Source organism: Patiria miniata, unplaced genomic scaffold (genome assembly GCF_015706575.1).
Source record: "Patiria miniata isolate m_02_andy unplaced genomic scaffold, ASM1570657v1 HiC_scaffold_6, whole genome shotgun sequence".
NCBI classification, from domain to species: domain Eukaryota; kingdom Metazoa; phylum Echinodermata; class Asteroidea; order Valvatida; family Asterinidae; genus Patiria; species Patiria miniata.
The window spans coordinates 181,336-201,698 of record NW_024037073.1 but is presented as its reverse complement, the minus strand read 5'-3'; the positions used below and the strand labels follow the sequence as shown (position 1 = coordinate 201,698).

Genomic DNA, 20,363 nt, shown 5'->3' with positions numbered 1-20,363 from the left:
ATGCTGAACTGAATAGGCGAATTCAGTCTCGAGGAGACCTTTGGTCTCACTGTAGCTTACACTGTGGCCTGCTCTGTTCAGAATCTGCAGTGCCAGTTTTGATCCTGTGAGGGATGCAAACCCGAGACCCATGGCTGTGTGCTTCCATGGTTTTACTGTACCATGAGTGACGTTATAAATGACATCCGATGCCATCGCAGTTATCTTTCGGTCAACTGTATCTTTCTGTGCATCACTAAAAGTTGGTGTGATTCCACCAAGGAGACTTCTGAAGAACAGGTCAAGCTGTGGTGGTATCTCTGGGGCGCATTCCTTCAAATTTGGACTGTTGCAGGATTTGGCGTCTTGGTCTTCGGGAGCTGCATAATTTGGGATCTGAGATGGAGAGCAGCCCATCTTAACTTGTTATCCTCTTCATAGAGTTTAGCATCCTCATGAAGGCGAGCCCTTGCATCCTCTTCTATAAGAGCAGAACTGTATATGAAGTTGCCTCTACGATGGTCCATTAATTTGATTGTGACATCATCTTTCAAATGGTCTTTTACCTTCCTGAGAAGATTTTGAGCTGTGTAGGCCTGGACGTCTGCCACATTTCCTCCGAAAGTGGTGTACTCGCCTTTGTACATGCCAAGTAAATCATTGACTAACACAGATTGTTGCTTTCCTACCACCTCATTCTTGATATAGGAAAGCAGAGATGCAAATGCCCTCTTGTGGTAGGACTGAGATGAGCTCCCTTCAGTCATGTCAGTAGGTCTATCTTGATCATCAGTCTCCCTCAGGAACTGGACAAGGCAAGATTTGTGGTATTCTGCTTCCTTTGCGATCAGGTCCACGCCACTCCGAATGAGACTCTTGATACGCTCGTTTTTCGTAGACTCTGCCCGCTGGCGAAGTGACTCACAACCAGAAAGTGTCGCTACCTTCAGTCTGGGCTCCTCTTTTCCATTCCTTCTCTTACGGCTTTTTCCACAGAACATACAAGTCCCTTTTAACATGCCCTGCTGATCTGACTTGGGAAGGACACTGCAGCGTCTTGTCTCGATACAAGCCTTTTTGGTGATGGGTTCATCATCAGGTGGCAGGGGTTGTTTTGCACGCTTCACTGCTGTGTAATGCTTATGACAAGAAGGGTGATAGCTGACATTAGACTCGTGGTCACCGCTATACAAAATCTTTTGTGTGACTTCAAAGTATTTGTCGGAGTTCAAATTTTGACGCAAGGCAGCAGCATTTTTTACTGTTGTCCATGTCCTGTCATTAAGCTTTTTGAGCTTGCCGTCTTCTTCTGTGGACTTTTGACAGATGTAGCAGCTTGAAACATACTCGGTGTCATTGTTCTGGAATAAAACAAAAATAGGGTCCGTTGTAATGGATTAAAAATCTAATGGTCCAGGGACCATGTGATCTCATGTTGATTTAACTGTCAACTAGAGAAATTTGACGGCGCGCAGTTGATAAATATGCCTCTGCCTACAAATAAGCAACCACAACTGTTCAAATTAATATAATTACAACATTTGGCATTTGACCTCATAGTTCATATACATAAAATTGTATTCCTATTACTTAGATGGAGGACAGACGAACGGACAAACCGAAAACATAATGTTTCGGCCACTTTGTGGCAGAGGCATAATGACATTTTACAATTGGTTATGGGAATTTTGAGAGGAGACTTCTCTGGACTCAAAGGTGGATTGGTGAATGGTAACATCTAAGCACTTTAGAAGTGCTGTACTTTAGAAATAAGTTTTATTACACGTACCTCTTGATTGACAATAGTGGATGAACGATCTTGCTTTTTTGAAGTCGTAGGTGTTTCTTCTGCATCCATCATCCAGGTTGATTCTTCCAAACCTTCCTCTTCTGAAGTCACACGTGTTTCTTCTGCATCCATCTTCCTGGTTGATTCTTCCAAACCTTCTTCTGAAGTCATACGTGTTTCTTCTGTATCCATCTTCCTCGTTGATTCTTCCAAACCTTCCTCTTCTGAAGTCATACGTGTTTCTTCTGAATCCATCTTCCGGGTTGATTTTTCCAAACCTTCTTCTGAAGTCATACGTGTTTCTTCTGTATCCATCTTCCTCGTTGATTCTTCCAAACCTTCCTCTTCTGAAGTCATACGTGTTTCTTCTGCATCCATCTTCCTGGTTGATTCTTCCAAACCTTCCTCTTCTGAAGTCATACGTGTTTCTTCTGTATCCATCTTCCTGGTTGATTCTTCCAAACCTTGCTCTTCTGAAGTCATACGTGTTTCTTCTGTATCCATCTTCCTCGTTGATTCTTCCAAACCTTCCTCTTCTGAAGTCATACGTGTTTCTTCTGCATCCATCTTCCTGGTTGATTCTTCCAAACCTTGCTCTTCTGAAGTCATACGTGTTTCTTCTGTATCCATCTTCCTGGTTGATTCTTCCAAACCTTTCTCTTCTGAGATCATACGTGTTTCTTCTGTATCCATCTTCCTGGTTGATTCTTCCAAAGCTTGCTCTTCTGAAGTCATACGTGTTTCTTCTGTATCCATCTTCCTGGTTGATTCTTCCAAACCTTCCTCTTCTGAAGTCATACGTGTTTCTTCTGCATCCATCTTCCTCGTTGATTCTTCCAAACCTTCCTCTTCTGAAGTCATACGTGTTTCTTCTGTATCCATCTTCCTGGTTGATTCTTCCAAACCTTGCTCTTCTGAGATCATACGTGTTTCTTCTGTATCCATCTTCCTGGTTGATTCTTCCAAAGCTTGCTCTTCTGAAGTCATACGTGTTTTTTCTGCATCCATCTTCCGGGTTGATTCCCCCAAACTTTCCTCTTCTGAAGTCGCACGTGTTTCTTCTGCATTCATCTTCCTGGTTGTTTCTTCCAAACATTGCTCTTCTGAAGTCGTACGTGCTTCTTTTGGATCCATCTTCTGGGTTGATTCTTCCAAACCTTCTTCTTCTGAAGTCGTACCTGTTTCTTCTGTATCCATCCTCCAAATGTCGAAAATCCAAACCTGACAGAATAGGACAATGCACTGTACTATTAAAAATATCCCCAGAGTCACACTTTTGCTAAACATTCATCTTAAAAAATTACTACAAAGTAACATTAAATATTAATTGTGAGGAATAAAAAATGACAGTATGGGCATCAGCTCACCTTCAGAGAAACGATTCAGTCACACGTTGGCAGATGATCAGCCCTGTCAAGAGCGAAAAATCTCTGCTTTCATTTCCCTGAAATAAAAAAAGAGTACCACATGAAATAAGGAGACAATTACAAATAGTCAAGCTGCTTTGGGTACATTAATGGAGAACCATTTAATCTAAGGCTACTAGGCCGGACCAAATTGAATTAAGAAATTCAACAAGGCTAAACCACAATACACTACAGTATATTCTACCGGTACCTAAGAAAGAAAAAACAAATCCTTATAAACATTGAATACAAAGATTGCAAGTAAAACAAAAGAGCAAAAACTATTACCAGATATGTCGAATAAAACAAATGGAGGTAGGAAATATAGAAGAAATTGTTGAAGTCGGTGCTGCTGAAGTTGAAGACTTGTTGAAGTCTTGATTCAGAATTAAACTGAGCTCACTTGCCTGACCACTATAAACCCATTTTCATGGCACACTAAAAACAATACACACTTATTTCATAGAATTAGCCCCAATGAATTGTCCATCTGTTTCCATGACTCATAAGGGAGAGTAGTCAGAAACATGATGAGGGGGACCTCCCATAAGGGGGCCATTAACAAACACTGACCATGATTGTGGTCAGTGTTTTGCTATAATCTTATACATGTTATGTCTCCTGTATAGTTAAGTAAAACAAAACTGATTTTTTTTTCCCCCTAAAAGTGAATAGTCATAGGCCTAAGGCTATAGGCTAGAGTATGTACCAAGCAGTACAGTACCGGTATGTCCCTAAAAAAGGGTCCGTCTAAATATGTTTAAATACATGTAACTACAAAACGCAGCTTAAGAAAATATCATGTGTTCCACAGAATTGCCATTTTGCCATTCCCATCCAACCCCGGTTCTCAACTGCACTGATTTTTTGCGTATCGATTTGACAGAAGTAGTTATCAAAATAAATCTTGTCTACTTTACCTAGAATATAGCCTACAATTTGCACAGAAAATAATATATGTCAGCATGGATCTGACTCACAACAATTTCACTTACCTACTCGTAATTATCCGTATTTACCGGCCAGTGAACGGACATCATCTGGACAGACTTGATGATACTGACGTACAATTCATTTGCATCACCAGTGTATGAAAAACTTACTTAAACGCAGCAAGTAAATTATGTATTTATTTTGCCAAGTTCTCTGACCTAATTACCTGGATCCTCCACTCAGTCCCCCAGCCTAATCTTGCAAAGCTGGACTTCAATACCATATTAGGTAATCCTTAAGTATGCCAGTGAGAGATTTGCATATGCAAATGAAAAGAACAACTTTTAGCCAATGAGAGGGTTTGTTTTGCTTAATGTTGCTTGGCTCATTTCTAGCTGCAGCGGGGCTGTGTTCTCACAACCAATGAACAGCATACACTCCCCCATTCCCTTGCTCCATTTTTCCTTGTTTTTAATCTATCCAGAATAATTCAGAAAGATTGACAAGTTTTTGAGGGGATCATGCAGATATTACCCCTGTTTTCAGATCAAGTTCTAAACTTGGCATGGGGGTGATTCTGGGTGTCTGGCGGGCATACCCCACCTCAGAAAATGTCTGGCAGTGGCCATTCATGATACCTGAGACAATGCTGAACATTTTCCAGTAAGTTTCATCAGGTTAACTCACGAGCTGATCTAGCTCAATTTTGGGGGTGGGGTCATTCGGGGGCGTCTGGCGGGCATACCCCACCTCAGAAAATGTCTGGCAGTGGCCATTCATGATACCTGGGACAATGCTGAACATTTTCCAGTAAGTTTCATCAGGTTAACTCACGAGCTGATCTAGCTCAATTTTGGGGGTGGGGTCATTCGGGGGCGTCTGGCGGGCACACCCCACCACAGAAAAAGTCTGGCAGTGGCCATTCATGATACCTGGGACTATGCTGAACATTTTCCAGTAAGTTTCATCAGGTTAACTCACGAGCTGATCTAGCTCAATTTTGGGGTGGGGTCATTCGGGGGCGTCTGGCGGGCACACCCCACCACAGAAAAAGTCTGGCAGTGGCCATTCATGATACCTGGGGCTATGCTGAACATTTTCCAGTAAGTTTCATCAGGTTAACTCACGAGCTGATCTAGCTCAATTTTAGGGGTGGGGTCATTCGGGGGCGTCTGGCGGGCATACCCCACCACAAAAAATGTCTGGCAGTGGCCATTCATGATACCTGGGGCTATGCTGAACATTTTCCAGTAGGTTTCATCAGGTTAACTCACGAGCTGATCTAGCTCAATTTTTGGGTATCGGTTATATAAGTCTGGCGGGCACACCCCACCACTGAAAATGTCTGGCGATGGCCATTCATGATACCTGGGACTATGCCGAACATTTTCTAATTGGTTTTATCAGGTTAACTCACGAGCTGATCTAGCTCAATTTTTGGGCCCCTTTCTCATGGCCCTCCTGACCACACCCACCACAGTGTGCCCGGCAGACGTCCATTTCCTTACATTGGTATGTATGTGGAACATTGCTGCATACATGAAAATTGGTTAACTTTCCAGCTAGGCTGACCCCCCCCTGGCTCCCGGTCTAAATACACCTGGTACCCTGCTGCCTCTGCACGCCCGTAGAGTTACAAACGCCCGGCGTCCAAGTCTACTGAAAACCACCTGGGCACAGTGGGTCTATGTACATGTACAGTACATACAGGGGACAAAGTTGGAAAGGAAACATGCATCACAATATCGGAACGCTTGCGCGTAGTTCAGGCAAGTCAAAAGATATATTTGGGGGTTTTTTTGGCTCTTTTTTTTCCATTAAAAGTGAATTTCGATTTTCAATTATTTAGCTTGACCCACCCACCCACAATTTGGAAAAAGTCGAAATTTTAAAACATTAAAAATTCTGAATGGCCCCTAAAGAGCAATATACATGTAAAAAGCCAGGATTTCTCAACGTGGGTAAAAACTCTTGTACAATCTGTAAAGCGTAGTGTTTACAAAAGTCCCCGAATACACCTGCGTCATGTGCGTGGCCATATACATGTCAGTGCATGATACGCATACACGCGGTTCCACACTCTGCAATCCGCACAGTGAGTCGAAACACGTGCTTTTCCCCACTCACTGCATTCATCGATCTAAAACACCCTCAGTGTAAAAGAATCTGATTGGCCATCTAAATCTACGCTCGGAACATTTTTTCTTCATTCATGTTTTGGTACGATTGGTCCGTTAGTTATTCATCGGTACGGACGTTCAAAGGGAAGGGACTCGCCTGAATCATACATGTATGACGCTGAGTCGTCCAGATACAAATTGAGAAAAGAAAATACTCCAAAAGAAAGCGTAATATAAAAGCCATGATTTCTCATCGTGGGAAAAAAACCCGTATGATCTACCCAAATAAACCTACGCCCATCATGCTGGGTCCACAAGCACAATGACACATGCTTTTTCACACGCACTGCGTAGATCAAGCTGATTGGCTGTCTAACGACACTCGAAACATTTTCCATTCATGTTTTGGTACAATTGGTCCGTTCGTTATGAAGGTCGTGGCATGGACAACTTCATATTACAGCATCCACAATTGCACGTGCCTAACATTGTGATGATTACCAGAATAAATCACGGACTGATCATGTGAGAAGGAGTCAATTATTTTTTATAGGAGTCCGATATTTACATTACACAGGCGAAGCACGTTAGGAATCGCAGGTGGCCGACATAAATTACATGAGCCTATTGAATCACTCACAATGGATAACAGCTGAAAAGCTTACGTTTGCTAGGATATGGGGAACATCGCGTGGACGGTCTCGGGCATTGGTCGACGATCTGCATTATTTGTTTTTAATGGACGGTCCACTATTGTATTGTTCGAATTTGTAAGTCATTGACATGACAATACAATACCACAAAAAGTAAGCTTTACATGTTTAATAATCTGTTACAATGATATCTTGTTTTTACAAACAAATGGACTGATAATTAAACCAGGACACTTTTAGTGTATCTAGGAGATTGCTGCGCCAGCGGCTTATTAACTCGGCACGTGGTGCTTATTTTTTCCCCTGATAATGACGTAATACCCCATTTAACATAATACTGCGATTTAGTGAATACCACGGTTTTTTTCACTGGATACCGCGGTATAATGCAATACCGTCCCAAGCCTAATTAGGCTTGGACGGTATTTTGGTTTTACCGGATATTCACGGTTATTTTTTTAATAACCGACTAACACCGACTAATGATTCATGAATACCGAAACACCGGTGAACTCGGTATGGAATTTCAATACCGCGGTATTCTTCCTTAGTGTTCAGAATCTTCGCAAAAGTCTTTCAAACAGAAAGACAAGCAACCTCTTTGACATGTTTGATTCTATTCTTTGTGGTTTCAGGCATCCAGTTTCATGTCTGCATTGTCAATTACCGTTGACAGATTGAACACAATTGTCAAGCTCGACTAGAAAACCTGATACTTCGGCAGCTGCAATACCACAAAGGCCTTTGTAGTTCTGCTAACGCCGCCGTGTTTGCGGTTTTCTTTGTGTGTAAAGTGTCTTCGCTGAAAGTTCAAACAATGTTTTACACATGGGAATGTTTTGACGGTCGTGACAAAAACTGGTCGTCTTAATTGTTTCTCCGTGGTTGTTTCAGAGAAATCTTACATCATCAAAACGTGTCAATCTTGGTTATATGACTGCCAAAACTTGCAGGCTTCAGTCTAGTGCTATATGCGTGCGAGATGCACGTGCAAAGGGACGCCTGGATTCACATGCGATGCTGAGCCGTCCGATCCGGTGAAAATGAGAACAAAATATTTCAAGGAAAGCGCAATATCAAAGCCATCATGATGTCTCATCATGGGCCTTGGGAATAAATGTACAATCAAGCAGTGTCGGCACCGACGCGCAAAAAAAAAAAAAATCTGGACTCGCCTGAATATACTATGCAGCGAGTGTGAACCGTCCGGGAAAATTAAGAAAAAAAAATATTCCGACGAATGATTTCTCATCGTGGGTAAAAACTCTTGTACGATCTGGAGGCGTATGGTTTTAGCTAAAACTCTGCCCATTTTAGCCAGTGCAGTGGGGCAGCGTTTTAGCTAAAACCATTCAGACATCGTACTAGGAGATAAACTCGTTCTAGTTATTCGCTAAAACCTCCCTCTGAGGAGGTTTAAGTTGCAGTTTTATTTTCGAGTTGAACTCGGTCTAATTAAAAAAGCGTTCAGACATCATTTAATAGCAAGAAAGTTACACTGAATCGAGTTCAACTGGTGTTTTAAGGAAATTTAAAACGGTGTCTGAACGATCCCATACACTGGAACGATTAATAACATTGTTTACTCTGACCGCTCAATCATGACTAGTCGATCTGAGCTTAGTATACCCAGAACAGTTGGCTTAGCTCAGTGGTGGAGCACTCGCCTCGCACGTGAGAGGTCCAGGGTTCGAGTCCCCAAGCCGGACCATGGACTCGAATTTTTTTGGGGGGCTTATGTGCTGTGCATTTAACGTTGTGATGTATTTAAAATGTTCTAGTGTGCGATGCGCATTCATTTCTTTCTACCCCTGATATTTACTATGTTAAGAACTGCGGGTAAGTACTTTAAACATAATTTTTTTTTTATTCTGACTTGATTGTCACTTACATGACAAATAACATGGCTCGCCATGTAACGGGGACACCAACACATTATACGTGTGACGCAAAAAAATGTTGCAACCTGACGCCACTTTGGCAGTTGTAGAGAGTCTATAGAGAGTCAAGAAAATTTTCTTAGTATTTCAGTATTTTCTAACACAATTGAAAACGTTCCTCAGTCCCAGATTCATGTAATCACAACTTTACGAAGTAAATGAATTTCAAACTTTTTACTGTCGTGCAGATATTTACGACCACATAAACCAGTGATTTCACTTGTAAAAAGCACACAAATTTGTCGTTGTCATTGCCCATTTTTTCATCATGGGTGAAGAAGATAAATTTGATTTGTACGATTCTTGTTTTAAATCACTAGGACAAACCATAACCACATACTTAAAGTGTACAGAGTGCAGACAAAGGTATACACTGTGTAACACATGCTTTCCGTAAGGATAATTTAGACATGCATTTTACCATGTTGCACCGAAATGTCTTCCGTGGAGGTCAATAATCTCTGCGTCATCCACGAGGTCTTAGTCTGGTTTATGTTGTGCATGATGCAATAGTTTCATGCTGTAGAGTCAAGACATACGCTAGTGTGCATTGTTTCATGTGGGCTTTCTGCATCAACGATTTTGGGAAAGATAATCTGTCCAACTTCTGTGTTTAAATTAATAACTAAGAAAGCGACATTCAAGGCAGTTTGACCTGACGTTTTTTTCTGCTAGTTTGCTGTAGTTGACCTGTGCTCAACAAAGTCGTGAGTCTTTGGTTTCATGACTATTTGTATGCAATCATTGTTAGGATTGTGACTCTGAGGGGCAGACATGTTTGGGGGGAATAACACATGGGGATTTGTAATGCTGTCACATTCCTGATTTTGTTATTATATTTGTTCGACACTAAATTAACTGAATAATTTACTCCTCACATGGTTATGTTATGTATGTGTATTGTTTATTGTCATGAAAACAAACTTACAAATTGTTATTTGATCTGTGGTTAATTTCAGATTAAACCTAGTTATATTCCACAAGTACATTTGCGTGGAAAGCGTCAATGGCCACTTGAGAGTGAAGGGTTTATGCAAACAAGGCAGCAGAATTGCGTTACAGTTTAATGACTTTGAGTCACTCTCCAAGTTATTGGAGTTATGGCGTTCCAGTCAACGTTGGCGACCAAATTGAGACGGCTGCCCGCCACCAGTACTTACCTGACAACCACCCATGATGTTCACAGTCCAGTCCAGGGGTTGTGTGTATTGCACCTGATGTTGAGTGTATGCAGTTGACTGACCCAACTTGCGCCCTACATGGTGAGAGCCGTAATCATCGGGTATTTCCTCGTGGTCCAGAAGGGGACAAGATTTGAATCGTGAATCATCTTGGACAATTTGATTGCGGCCAAGTTCGTATACCTGTACATGTACTGTAACCTTTGAACGAGCACCTGATTCTGTGTTTCGAGGATATTCCAAGTTCATCGAACTGTGACCTGTGACCTTTGAGCTTTGGACAAGCACCTGATTCTGTGTTTCGAGGATATCCCAAGTTCATCGAACCGTGACCTGTGACCTTTGAGCTTTGGACGAGCACCTGATTCTGTGATTCGAGGATATCCCAAGTTCATCGAACCTTGACCTGTGACCTTTGAGCTTTGGACGAGCACCTGATGCCGTGTTCGAGGATATCCCAAGTTCATCGAAATGTGATCAGTGACCTTTGAACTTTGGACGAGCATCTGACCGTGTTCGAGGATATCCCAAGTTCATCGAACTGTATACTTTGAACTGCATGTGTGTTTGATTTATTGCTTGATTGTTGTGTAATTATCTTGCTAATTACTTGTAGTGTTTGGTATTTCACATAATTTACATTTTCTTCACATAATTGTGTTGATTTATTGATTGACTGGTTGGTAAAACTTTTCTGATTTATATAATATTGGTATTGATCATAACGTACTGCTATTCCATTTTTCACTGCTGTAATTTGATAGTTCACAATGTCAGTTTCAAATGCCAGTAGATCCAGCAAGGCTGGTACTTCCAATTCAATTAGTAGTGCTAGGCTCAAGGCAGCTGCTACTTTAGCAGGTCTTCAGGCAGAAGCCGCAAGCAGGATAGCGTTGAAAGCCATTGAAGAGGAAGAGTTTAGACTTGCTCAGCGTAAGCGAGACTGCGAACTCCAGCTGGAAATTGCCAAGGCAGAGGCAGAGCAAAGGGCTCTGGGAGACATTGAACAATCTTCACATGAAGACGAGCCTAAGCCAAGCTTAGTTGGGTCGACGGCTGCAGAGAAGGTGGATCAGTGGTTAACTGGTAACCCGCCACCATCTGCTCCAGTGCAGCCATCATCGCCCATGGCAGCGATTCCTTTGCAACGTGAGATGATTGACACGCTGCTCTTGCCGAAGTGTGAGCTGGTCAAGTTCAATGGGGACCCTCTTGAATACTGGATCTTCATCTCTAGCTTTGATGCAGCTGTTGGCAACACCAGCGTTGGGGCCAGCGCCAAGCTAAATCGCCTGTTCCAGTATTGTTGCGGAGAGGCGCTGGCAGTTATCAGATGCTGTGCTGTCATGCAGCCGGATGAGGGCTACACAAGGGCACGGGCATTGCTGCGTGAACGCTTTGGTAACGATTACAGGATTTCGGAAACTTGGGTCAGTAAACTTACAGAGGGCCCGCGCATCCTGCCAGGGGATTGCAGAGGTATCCAGAAGTTAGCTGACGATCTTCGGAGTTGCACACTCACTCTGACAGCGATGAAAAAGCTTGGAGAAGTTGACACTAAAAGGAGCCTTAGCCTCATCGTAAAGAGACTGCCACAATTCGTGCAGGGTAAATGGCGTTCGAAAGCTGTGGGCATTCTGGACAAGACTGGCCACTACCCCGATGTTGCAGAACTTGTCAAGTTTATCAGCAAAGTAGCTCGAGAGGCAAATGATCCCGTTTACGATTTGGAGAACCGGCACAGCGATGAGAAATCACCCAAGAAGAAGGGATCCAACTACAATATCCAAGCCACCAGTGAGGTCGACCACAGGTCTCGGGTTGGGACTGACTCGCCCAAGCGTCAATGTGGCAAGAACGAATTGGTGAAAAGGACAGCTTGTCCATTGTGCTCTGGGGAACATGCACTCGCGGCATGCGACAACTTTGGTAAGATGTCTCCTACTGACCGAGTCAAAGTGGCGAGTGAAAACAAGCTGTGTTTCAACTGTCTCTCCAGTAGGCATTTTTCAAGGCAGTGTAAAGCAGCTCCCTGCGGTTTCCAAGGATGTAGAGGAAAACACTCGAAGCTGCTACATGGTGTATTCCAGAGGGCGAATTCTGAAGATGGAGGTGCTCCTAAAGAATCGCCTGATGATCAGAAAGTCGGAGCAACAAGTCTCGCTCGTGGGTCCAGTCAAGAACACTCTAAGATAGCCCTACCAGTTGTCGCCGTGATGGTGAGAGGTGTGGGTAGTGGGGAGTGGCTCAAGACAAATGCTCTTCTTGATCCCGGGAGCAACAGGTCGTTCTGCACAATGGAGTTAGTGAAAATGCTGGGTGTAAAGGGCACCCCACAGTCTTTGTCTCTGGACACGTTGAACGAGAATGCACAGGTTCAAACAGTTGTGCTTTCGTTGGACGTGTCTGGAACTGTCGGCAAGGCCCATACCAGAAAGTCTTTCTGCATACCAGAGATTCACGCTCTGAAAGAGTTTCCCACTCTGCGAGATTCCTGCGCTACCTTTGAAGATGTGAAGAAGTTTGAACACTTGAGAGACATTCCTGTTCCATGCGTGGCTAAAGATGGTGTAGCGATTCTCATTGGACAAGATGTCCCACAGGCCCTGGTTCCATTAGAGGTGAGGCGTGGTGCGGAAGGCGAACCCTACGCAGTCAGAACCTGCCTTGGATGGACGGTGAATGGACCGTTAGCCAGTGGGAGTCCAGCAGCAGCAGTGTCAAACTTTGTTCAAGGCGGCCTTGCTTGAAGCTCAGGTTGAGCGATTTTGGAAGCTCGATACTGCGGACCTATCAGATGACAGAACCATGTCACTTGATGACAAGAAGGCAGTCAAGACATGGAATGACTCAGTCAATCTTGTCGATGGCCACTACCAGTTAGACATACCATTCAAGTCGGACACTCCAGATTTGCCTGAGAACAGGATTGTCGCAGAAAGGCGCTTGCAATCCCTTGCCAAGCGGTTTACCAAGGACCCCGGTTTGCACTCAAGATACTGTGCAGAGATACAAAATCTGTTGAGCAGAGGGTTTGCTGAGAGAGTGCCTGAGCACGAGCTGGCATCATCAACGGGACGAACTTGGTACTTACCTCATCACTGCGTTCTGAACCCCAACAAGCCTGAAAAGCTTAGAGTTGTGTTCGATTGCGCTGCCAGATGCTGTGGTACTTCGTTAAATGACAGAGTATTACAGGGGCCGGACATGATGAACAAGTTAGTTGGAGTCCTTACCCGTTTCCAAGAGCACAAAGTTGGATTGATGGGAGACATCGAGCAGATGTTTCATCAGGTTGGAGTCTCCAAGGAACACAGAGATGTGTTACGATTCCTATGGTGGCCTGAAGGGGATGCTACTCGACCTCCTGAAATGTTTCGTATGACGGTCCACCTTTTCGGAGGGGTATGGAGTCCGAGTTGCGCTGCATTTGCTCTTCGGCGAACGGCAGATGACAACGAGGATATGTTCAGCAGTGATGCAGTCCAGGCGGTAAAAGAGAACTTCTACGTTGATGATCTTCTTAAATCCTTCAAGTTGGAGGATGATGCAGCATTCATGGTGAAGCAGCTGACGCACCTTCTAGCTAAAGGTGGCTTCCACTTGACTAAGTGGATCTGCAGTAGCAGAAATGTCATGGATTCCGTACCGACGGCTGAAAGAGCCAAGACAGTCACCGACTTGGACCTTGATCATGAACGTCTTCCTGTGGAAAGGGCCTTGGGAGTACGTTGGCATACCGAAAGTGATCTGATTGGAGTCAAGATAAAGTCAAGGCGAGGATGTCACACTAAGAGAGGTCTGTTAAGCATTCTGAGCTCCGTTTACGATCCTCTTGGGTTCGTGTGTCCATTTGTTCTGTTAGCCAAGCCCCTGTTCCAAAATGAGTGTAGAATAGTTGGGAAGGGCTGGGATGAGCCATTGGAAGTCAGTACGCAAGATCAGTGGACCAGGTGGCTGGATGATCTTCCCAAGCTGGAGCAGTTTTCTGTTGATAGGTGTCTGATTCCTGGTGATTTTGGAATTGTTGAGGAATGTCGTTTGCATCATTTTGCTGACGCTTCACAAGATGCCTATGGCCATGGGCGTCGCGAGGGGGGGGGGGGGGCAAGGGGGGCACTTGCCCCCCCCCGGAAAAGCAACAACAACAACAACAACAACAAAAAGGAAGAAAAAGGAAGAAAAAACAAAAACAAAAGGAGGCGCGAAGACAAAGTGGTGTAAATTTAATGAGTTGGGGGGGGGCAAAATGTCCCTGCCCCCCTCTAAAACTGATAAATCGAGAATGTGTTGAGAAATACAAGCATTTTTTGGCAAAAAAATTTTTGCCCCCCTCTAGAAAAAATCCTGGCGACGCCCATGCCTATGGCTCTGTTTCTTTTGCCCGCTTTGTCAACACTGATGGTGATGTTCACTGCAGCTTTCTGATTGGCAAATCACGACTCGCTCCGTTGAAGACCATGACTATCCCTAGACTAGAGCTGTCTGCTGCTGTTATTGCAGTGAAGATGGACCAGATGCTCAGAAGAGAACTAAGGGTTCAGGTGAAAGGGTCAACGTTCTGGACAGACAGTACGGTGGTACTCCAGTACATAAGTAACCAATCAAAGCGTCTCCAAACGTTTGTTGCAAACAGAGTTGCCACAATTCATGATGGATCTACCGCCAGTCAGTGGAGATATGTCAATACACAGCAGAATCCTGCTGACGATGCATCTAGGGGGCTCGATGCCCAGAGTATGCTTGACAAGATAAGTTGGAGAAAGGGTCCTGATTTCTTGTGGCAGACTGAGGACAGTTGGCCTGTGACTCCACAAATTCCTAGTCTGCAGGAAAAGGATAAGGAAGTGAGAAAGGTAGCACTGTCCCGAGCCATAGATGTTGTTGACCAGGATGACCCCATTCACAGGTTGATCAGCAGATACTCGTCTTTGTATCGTCTCAAAAGGGTGGTCGCATGGGTGCTCCGCTTCATAAAGTGGCTGCGACTCCATAGGCCAAGGAACCTGGATAATGGAGATAAGGGAAACCAGAGGTTGACTGTGGGTGAACTGCAAGATGCGGAGCTGGCCATAATCAGGAGCGTTCAGAGAAGGCACTACAAGAAGGAGTTCCGTGATTTGTTGGCGGGAAAGACTTCCGTGCAGAGACAGAGTCACGTGTATAGTCTCGAACCATGCGTAGATGACCATGGGGTATTGAGGCTTGGTGGTAGACTGCGACACTCTCCAGTCGGGCCCACTTGCTAGCATCCAGTGATACTACCTCGTGATAGTCATCTGGCCACTTTGATAGTTCGTCATGCACATGAATTGATATCTGGCCATTCGGGCAAAGAGCATGTGCTCTCTGTGATAAGACGACAATATTGGGTTCCCAAGGTGCGACCTTTGATCAACCGCATTTTGAAGGAGTGCGTGCTCTGTAGAAAACTTCGGGGACTGCCTGGCGTTCAACGCATGGCCGACCTACCTGCCTACAGAGTGACTCCAGGCAAACCACCGTTCACCCACGTTGGGGTTGATTGTTTCGGACCGTTTCATGTCAAACGAGGGAGGAGCAGGGAAAAGCGATATGGCTGTATTTTCACCTGTATGCGAATCAGAGCAGTCCACCTGGAGAAGCTACACTCTCTAGAAACTGATTCGTTCCTCAATGCCTTCCTAAGGTTTGCGGCAAGGCGAGGAACCCTGGAGAAAATCTATTCCGACAACGGGACTAACTTTGTTGGAGCAGAAAGGGAGCTAAGGGCAGCTATCGAGCGTATACAGGAAAGCAAACAGACGGAGGGTTTCTTTCTCAGCAGAAAGATCGAATGGCAGTTTAACCCGCCAGTGGCCTCCCACATGGGAGGCGTTTGGGAGCGCCAGATTCGTACATGCCGGAAAGTTCTCAGTTCACTTCTGCGTGATGAAGTGCTTGATGACGAGAGACTCGACACATTGTTCTGCGAAGTGGAGTCTATCGTAAATGACCGACCCATCACAGCAGTCTCCGACGATCCGAAAGATCTCGAACCCCTTACTCCCAATCATCTGTTGAAGCTTGGACATGGGCATCCAGTTCCACTCCGTGACTTGAAAGCAACTGACCAGTATGGGAAGCGATGGAAACACGTACAGTTGCTGGTTGAAAGGTTCTAGAAGCGTTGGACTGCAGAGTATCTTCCCACGCTTCAACGCAGACAACGTTGGCTTGAGCCACAAGCCAATTTCAAGGCTTGTGACCTGGTGTTGGTCAAGGATGACAATTTGCCCAGGAGTCAGTGGCCTCTAGCGAGGATTTTGAAGACCTTCCCTGGAGCCGATGGTCTGGTTAGGAGTGTGGAAGTACGGACAGCCACTGGAAATCATGTCAGGCCAATCACCAAACTGTGTCTGTTAGAAGGTGTTAAAGACTAGAAGCATCTCCTTACCCAATTGGACCAAGTTCTTAGTTAAAAGGCAACACGTTTAGGTTCCAGTTTAAAGTTTAATCGTTTTATAAGGTTTCCTGTTAAGCTTGGTTACTTGTTGTGATTGTAAATGTTCGTTGATTACTCTTACATTTAAGGGGCCGGAATGTAACACATGCTTTCCGTAAGGATTATTTAGACATACATTTTACCATGTTGCACCGAAATGTCTTCCGTGGAGGTCAATAATCTCTGCGTCACCCACGAGGTCTTAGTCTGGTTTATGTTGTGCATGATGCAATAGTTTCATGCTGTAGAGTCAAGACATACGCTAGTGTGCATTGTTTCATGTGGGCTTTCTGCATCAACGATTTTGGGAAAGATAATCTGTCCAACTTCTGTGTTTAAATTAATAACTAAGAAAGCGACATTCAAGGCAGTTTGACCTGACGTCTTTTCTGCTAGTTTGCTGTAGTTGACCTGTGCTCAACAAAGTCGTGAGTCTTTGGTTTCATGACTATTTGTATGCAATCATTGTTAGGATTGGGACTCTGAGGGGCAGACATGTTTGGGGGGAATAACACATGGGGATTTGTAATGCTGTCACATTCCTGATTTTGTTATTATATTTGTTCGACACTAAATTAACTGAATAATTTACTCCTCACATGGTTATGTTATGTATGTGTATTGTTTATTGTCATGAAAACAAACTTACAAATTGTTATTTGATCTGTGGTTAATTTCAGATTAAACCTACTTATATTCCACAAGTACATTTGCGTGGAAAGCGTCAATGGCCACTTGAGAGTGAAGGGTTTATGCAAACAAGGCAGCAGAATTGCGTTACACACTGTACATGTATGCGGAATGTTGTCTTTACATTACATGAAGATGTAGCCAATCTCATTCATACAATACCATAAGTCTTGTCTGCAGTTTGAAATATGTACAATACTATAGTTTTAGACTAAAGATAATTCTTTTGACAAATCAAATATTTGAGATTACTTTTTCAATTACAGATTAGTTATGTTATCAATTATTATTAACATTTTAACAACTAAAGTGTCATTTTTGTAAGAAATATTCTCAATTAATTGTTAGTTGAAATGTAATTCGTTTTCCTGAAAATGTTTACCGTTCATGTCATTCATCAAAGCTCATTTTCAATAAACATTTCTGACGAAACCTTTATACACCATTTCAAAGATGTAAAACTTTCTTCCCATTAGTGTTTCTCAGATACCGCGTTGAGAAGGGTCGGGGCACAATTAGGCACATTGTCTTCATTGGGCAAATTGATAGTGCATCTCCATTTTTTGTAATTGCGAGAGCGGCACTTGCTTTTGGTAGCCAGTTCAGCGTCCGTTTTATTCGCGTGAAAAGCACTATTATGTTTAGGAGTCAGTTTCCTTCTTCAGGAGAGCCACAATTTCAATGTTGTGAGCGGTCGACTAATTAAGCTTTCGAGGAGCAGTTGTCCATCTTGAGAAGGTCTACAGAGGGGTACTTGTCATTTTGAGGACCAATTTTGCATTTAATACAAAACAAAAGGCAAACTCTGTATCGCGATCACCTGTTTGGGGGTTTATTACATTGTCAATCAATCAATGAAATTCTGTAAAGAGAATCGCCCCCAATCATGTGAATATTTATACCATACACCGTTTACGATGTTCACCAGTCACAACTCGTGATGAGATATGCACTTGGCCTCGCAGTAAAAAAGTGGCACAATACAATCACAACGGCCAAAAGTGAAATTACAGTGTGCTAGCTAGATAAAGTGCCGATATGAACACTCACTATGCATGTGCATATACATGTAGTCCTCTTGTTTTTTTCAAGACGACAGTTTTGGCAGTTATACGTAAGCTATGTACATGTACGTTCGTGGTATACAGGTAATTTTACCTGAAGTCCTAATAAAACACGCCCTCACAACCACGTGCATGTGTGGTGTATGGGAAGCAGGCGATGCCGAATCTGGTCAATGTATACATGCACACACTTGCGGTTTATGCTCGCTTTGGACAAGGCATTTTTTATACGACGCCGCGTCAACTGTGTGAACAATTTGACAAGCTGGGAACTTGGCACTGTTGAGGCAAATGTTTACGCTATCATTTAATGGGCAATTCAAGATTATATCTGTACGGATTGATTTGTTAGCAATTTTTGAAAAAAGGAAAGGTATTTTCAACGGAACTTCCGGTCTGATGACATCATACGCCTAAAACTTCGCACACGTCATAAGTGGGTCAAGGTCATCATATACACCAATATTGCAAACTTCGCCACAGACATCTATTCAAAATACATTTTTGAAAATGTTCAACCTGTCGCTAGAGGGCGCTCGAAGATTGCATGACGTCATCGGTAGATGATTAAAGAATACTATCAGCCAGTGATGTAGTGCCTTGATGCTGGGCCTTGGCCTTAAGGCTGCCTTAAGGCTGGATTTTAGGGCCTTGGCCTTTGCCTCGAGGCTTGAGGGCAAAAGCCTTGGCCTTGGCCTTAAGGGATCACGGCCTTGCAATTTTGAGTCAAGGCTCTTCAAGGCTCATAGATTTTTGCATTTTCCAGATAAATCTGTTCGAAATTTTGCTGTTACCGTTTTAATCGTATTACCATGGAGGAGCAAAACCCCATGTAGATTTGTGTGTTGGGCACACTTCCACTTTTATAGCATCACATGTTGTTACCATTGTAGTACATTTTGCTGCAAAAATATTCTGTACACTTGTGGGGCTAATGAGATGATCACTTAAATTGCATACAATTATGGAATAGATATCTGATTGGTTGTATGTCTCCCTGATAAGTGCTTAAGATTTGCATGTATCTGTTTCAGATAATACTGATATTTCTGACCATGTTGGCCCAGCAAATAAAAATTTCCCAAATCCGTTTCTTGGATCCCCCTTTTGTTACACTCGGGAGAATTGTGAGTCAATATAGAAGTAAATCTTTATTTTGTTTTAGTTAAACCATAATGAAGACCTGAACTTATACTTTATTAGATCGAATGCAGTCATAAAACGGTGTATGCGAGCATGTTGATTGCAATTTAAGACATGTTGTTCTTCTTAATGGGCGATTCGTGATGATGTGTCATGTGACTATAATTAGTTGTATATCAGTGGTCATTTTATAAACAGGGCCTTGGCCTTGGCCTTAGCCTTGAGGGTTAAGCCTTGGACTTGGCCTCGAGGCTTGAAGGTCTAAGCCTTGGCCTTGGCTTTGGCCTTGAGGGTCAAAGCCTTGGCCTTGGCCTTTCCTTGAAGGTTTAAGCCTTTGCTCCAACACTGATCAGCCAAGAGACTAACACCGTTGAAAGCAAATTCATATCTATTACCACTTTTAAATAATAAGCCACTTCCGATTTCGGCCTTTTTCGACCGGAAGCAAGGGTCACGTGATTGCACGCACACTGAATGCAATAAAGACCTCAACCTACTCTACCACTGGCCGGCAACAGAATGCTGCGGACGCGTACGGTTGATTTCTTATGCATTTTTTTATATTAAAAGTGTCACAGTTTAATTGCCTATAAATAAATACCGGATGACGTCATCATGACGTCATCATCACACAATGTTGTTTGATTTAGGGTCTTTTCCTGAACAAAGAGCGGTGTAAATGAATAACTGGCAAACAGTCGAAAATGCCCTTTGAAAATCGACATTTTTAGGTGTTGGGCCTGAGCCCAACACCTATTGTTTTTGTTAGAATTTACTATTATTTTTTTTTTATTTTTTTTTTTTTAATTATTATTCTTCAAGACACATTTCTTCTCCGGAACTGTTTGTCAACATGAAAAGTGATATGAACTTTAATTGTCAATACATGAATGCACAACCCAGTGAAGATGTGCTTCTTTGCAATTACGTCATTATGACGTCATCATGGGTCACGTGACGTCACTTCAAAAAATAATAAATTTAATCTTTGAAATTAAATAT

The 20,363-nt window shown here is 43.3% G+C and overlaps 3 protein-coding genes across 3 annotated transcripts; 2 read left to right on the top strand and 1 right to left on the bottom strand.

Annotated features, from left to right (window-relative positions):
- Positions 1–1,536: 1,536 nt before the first annotated feature.
- Positions 1,537–2,983, bottom strand: LOC119742705 (structural maintenance of chromosomes protein 1A-like). The gene has a single exon (XM_038218872.1). The coding sequence runs from the start codon at positions 2,963–2,965 to the stop codon at positions 1,727–1,729; it is 1,239 nt and encodes a 412-aa protein (XP_038074800.1). The 5' UTR covers positions 2,966–2,983; the 3' UTR covers positions 1,537–1,726.
- A 7,788-nt stretch (positions 2,984–10,771) lies between these two features.
- Positions 10,772–12,751, top strand: LOC119742704. Its single transcript, XM_038218871.1, has one exon. It carries the CDS (start codon positions 10,772–10,774, stop codon positions 12,749–12,751), a length of 1,980 nt encoding a protein of 659 aa, XP_038074799.1.
- A 58-nt stretch (positions 12,752–12,809) lies between these two features.
- On the top strand, positions 12,810–15,250 carry LOC119742703. Its single transcript, XM_038218870.1, has 2 exons — positions 12,810–14,013; positions 14,505–15,250. Exons 1-2 carry the CDS (start codon positions 12,810–12,812, stop codon positions 15,248–15,250), a joined length of 1,950 nt encoding a protein of 649 aa, XP_038074798.1.
- The last annotated feature ends 5,113 nt before the right edge of the window (positions 15,251–20,363 follow it).

Excerpts from the sequence above, each read along its gene's own strand:
- LOC119742704 (XM_038218871.1), top strand. The coding sequence starts at position 10,772 with ATGTCAGTTTCAAATGCCAGTAGATCCAGCAAGGCTGGTACTTCCAAT.
- LOC119742703 (XM_038218870.1), top strand. The coding sequence starts at position 12,810 with ATGTCACTTGATGACAAGAAGGCAGTCAAGACATGGAATGACTCAGTC. Across the intron at positions 14,014-14,504 it reads TGATAGGTGTCTGATTCCTG|TGAAGATGGACCAGATGCTC; the intron begins GTGATTTTGGAA and ends CTGTTATTGCAG.
- LOC119742705 (XM_038218872.1), bottom strand. The coding sequence starts at position 2,965 with ATGGATACAGAAGAAACAGGTACGACTTCAGAAGAAGAAGGTTTGGAA.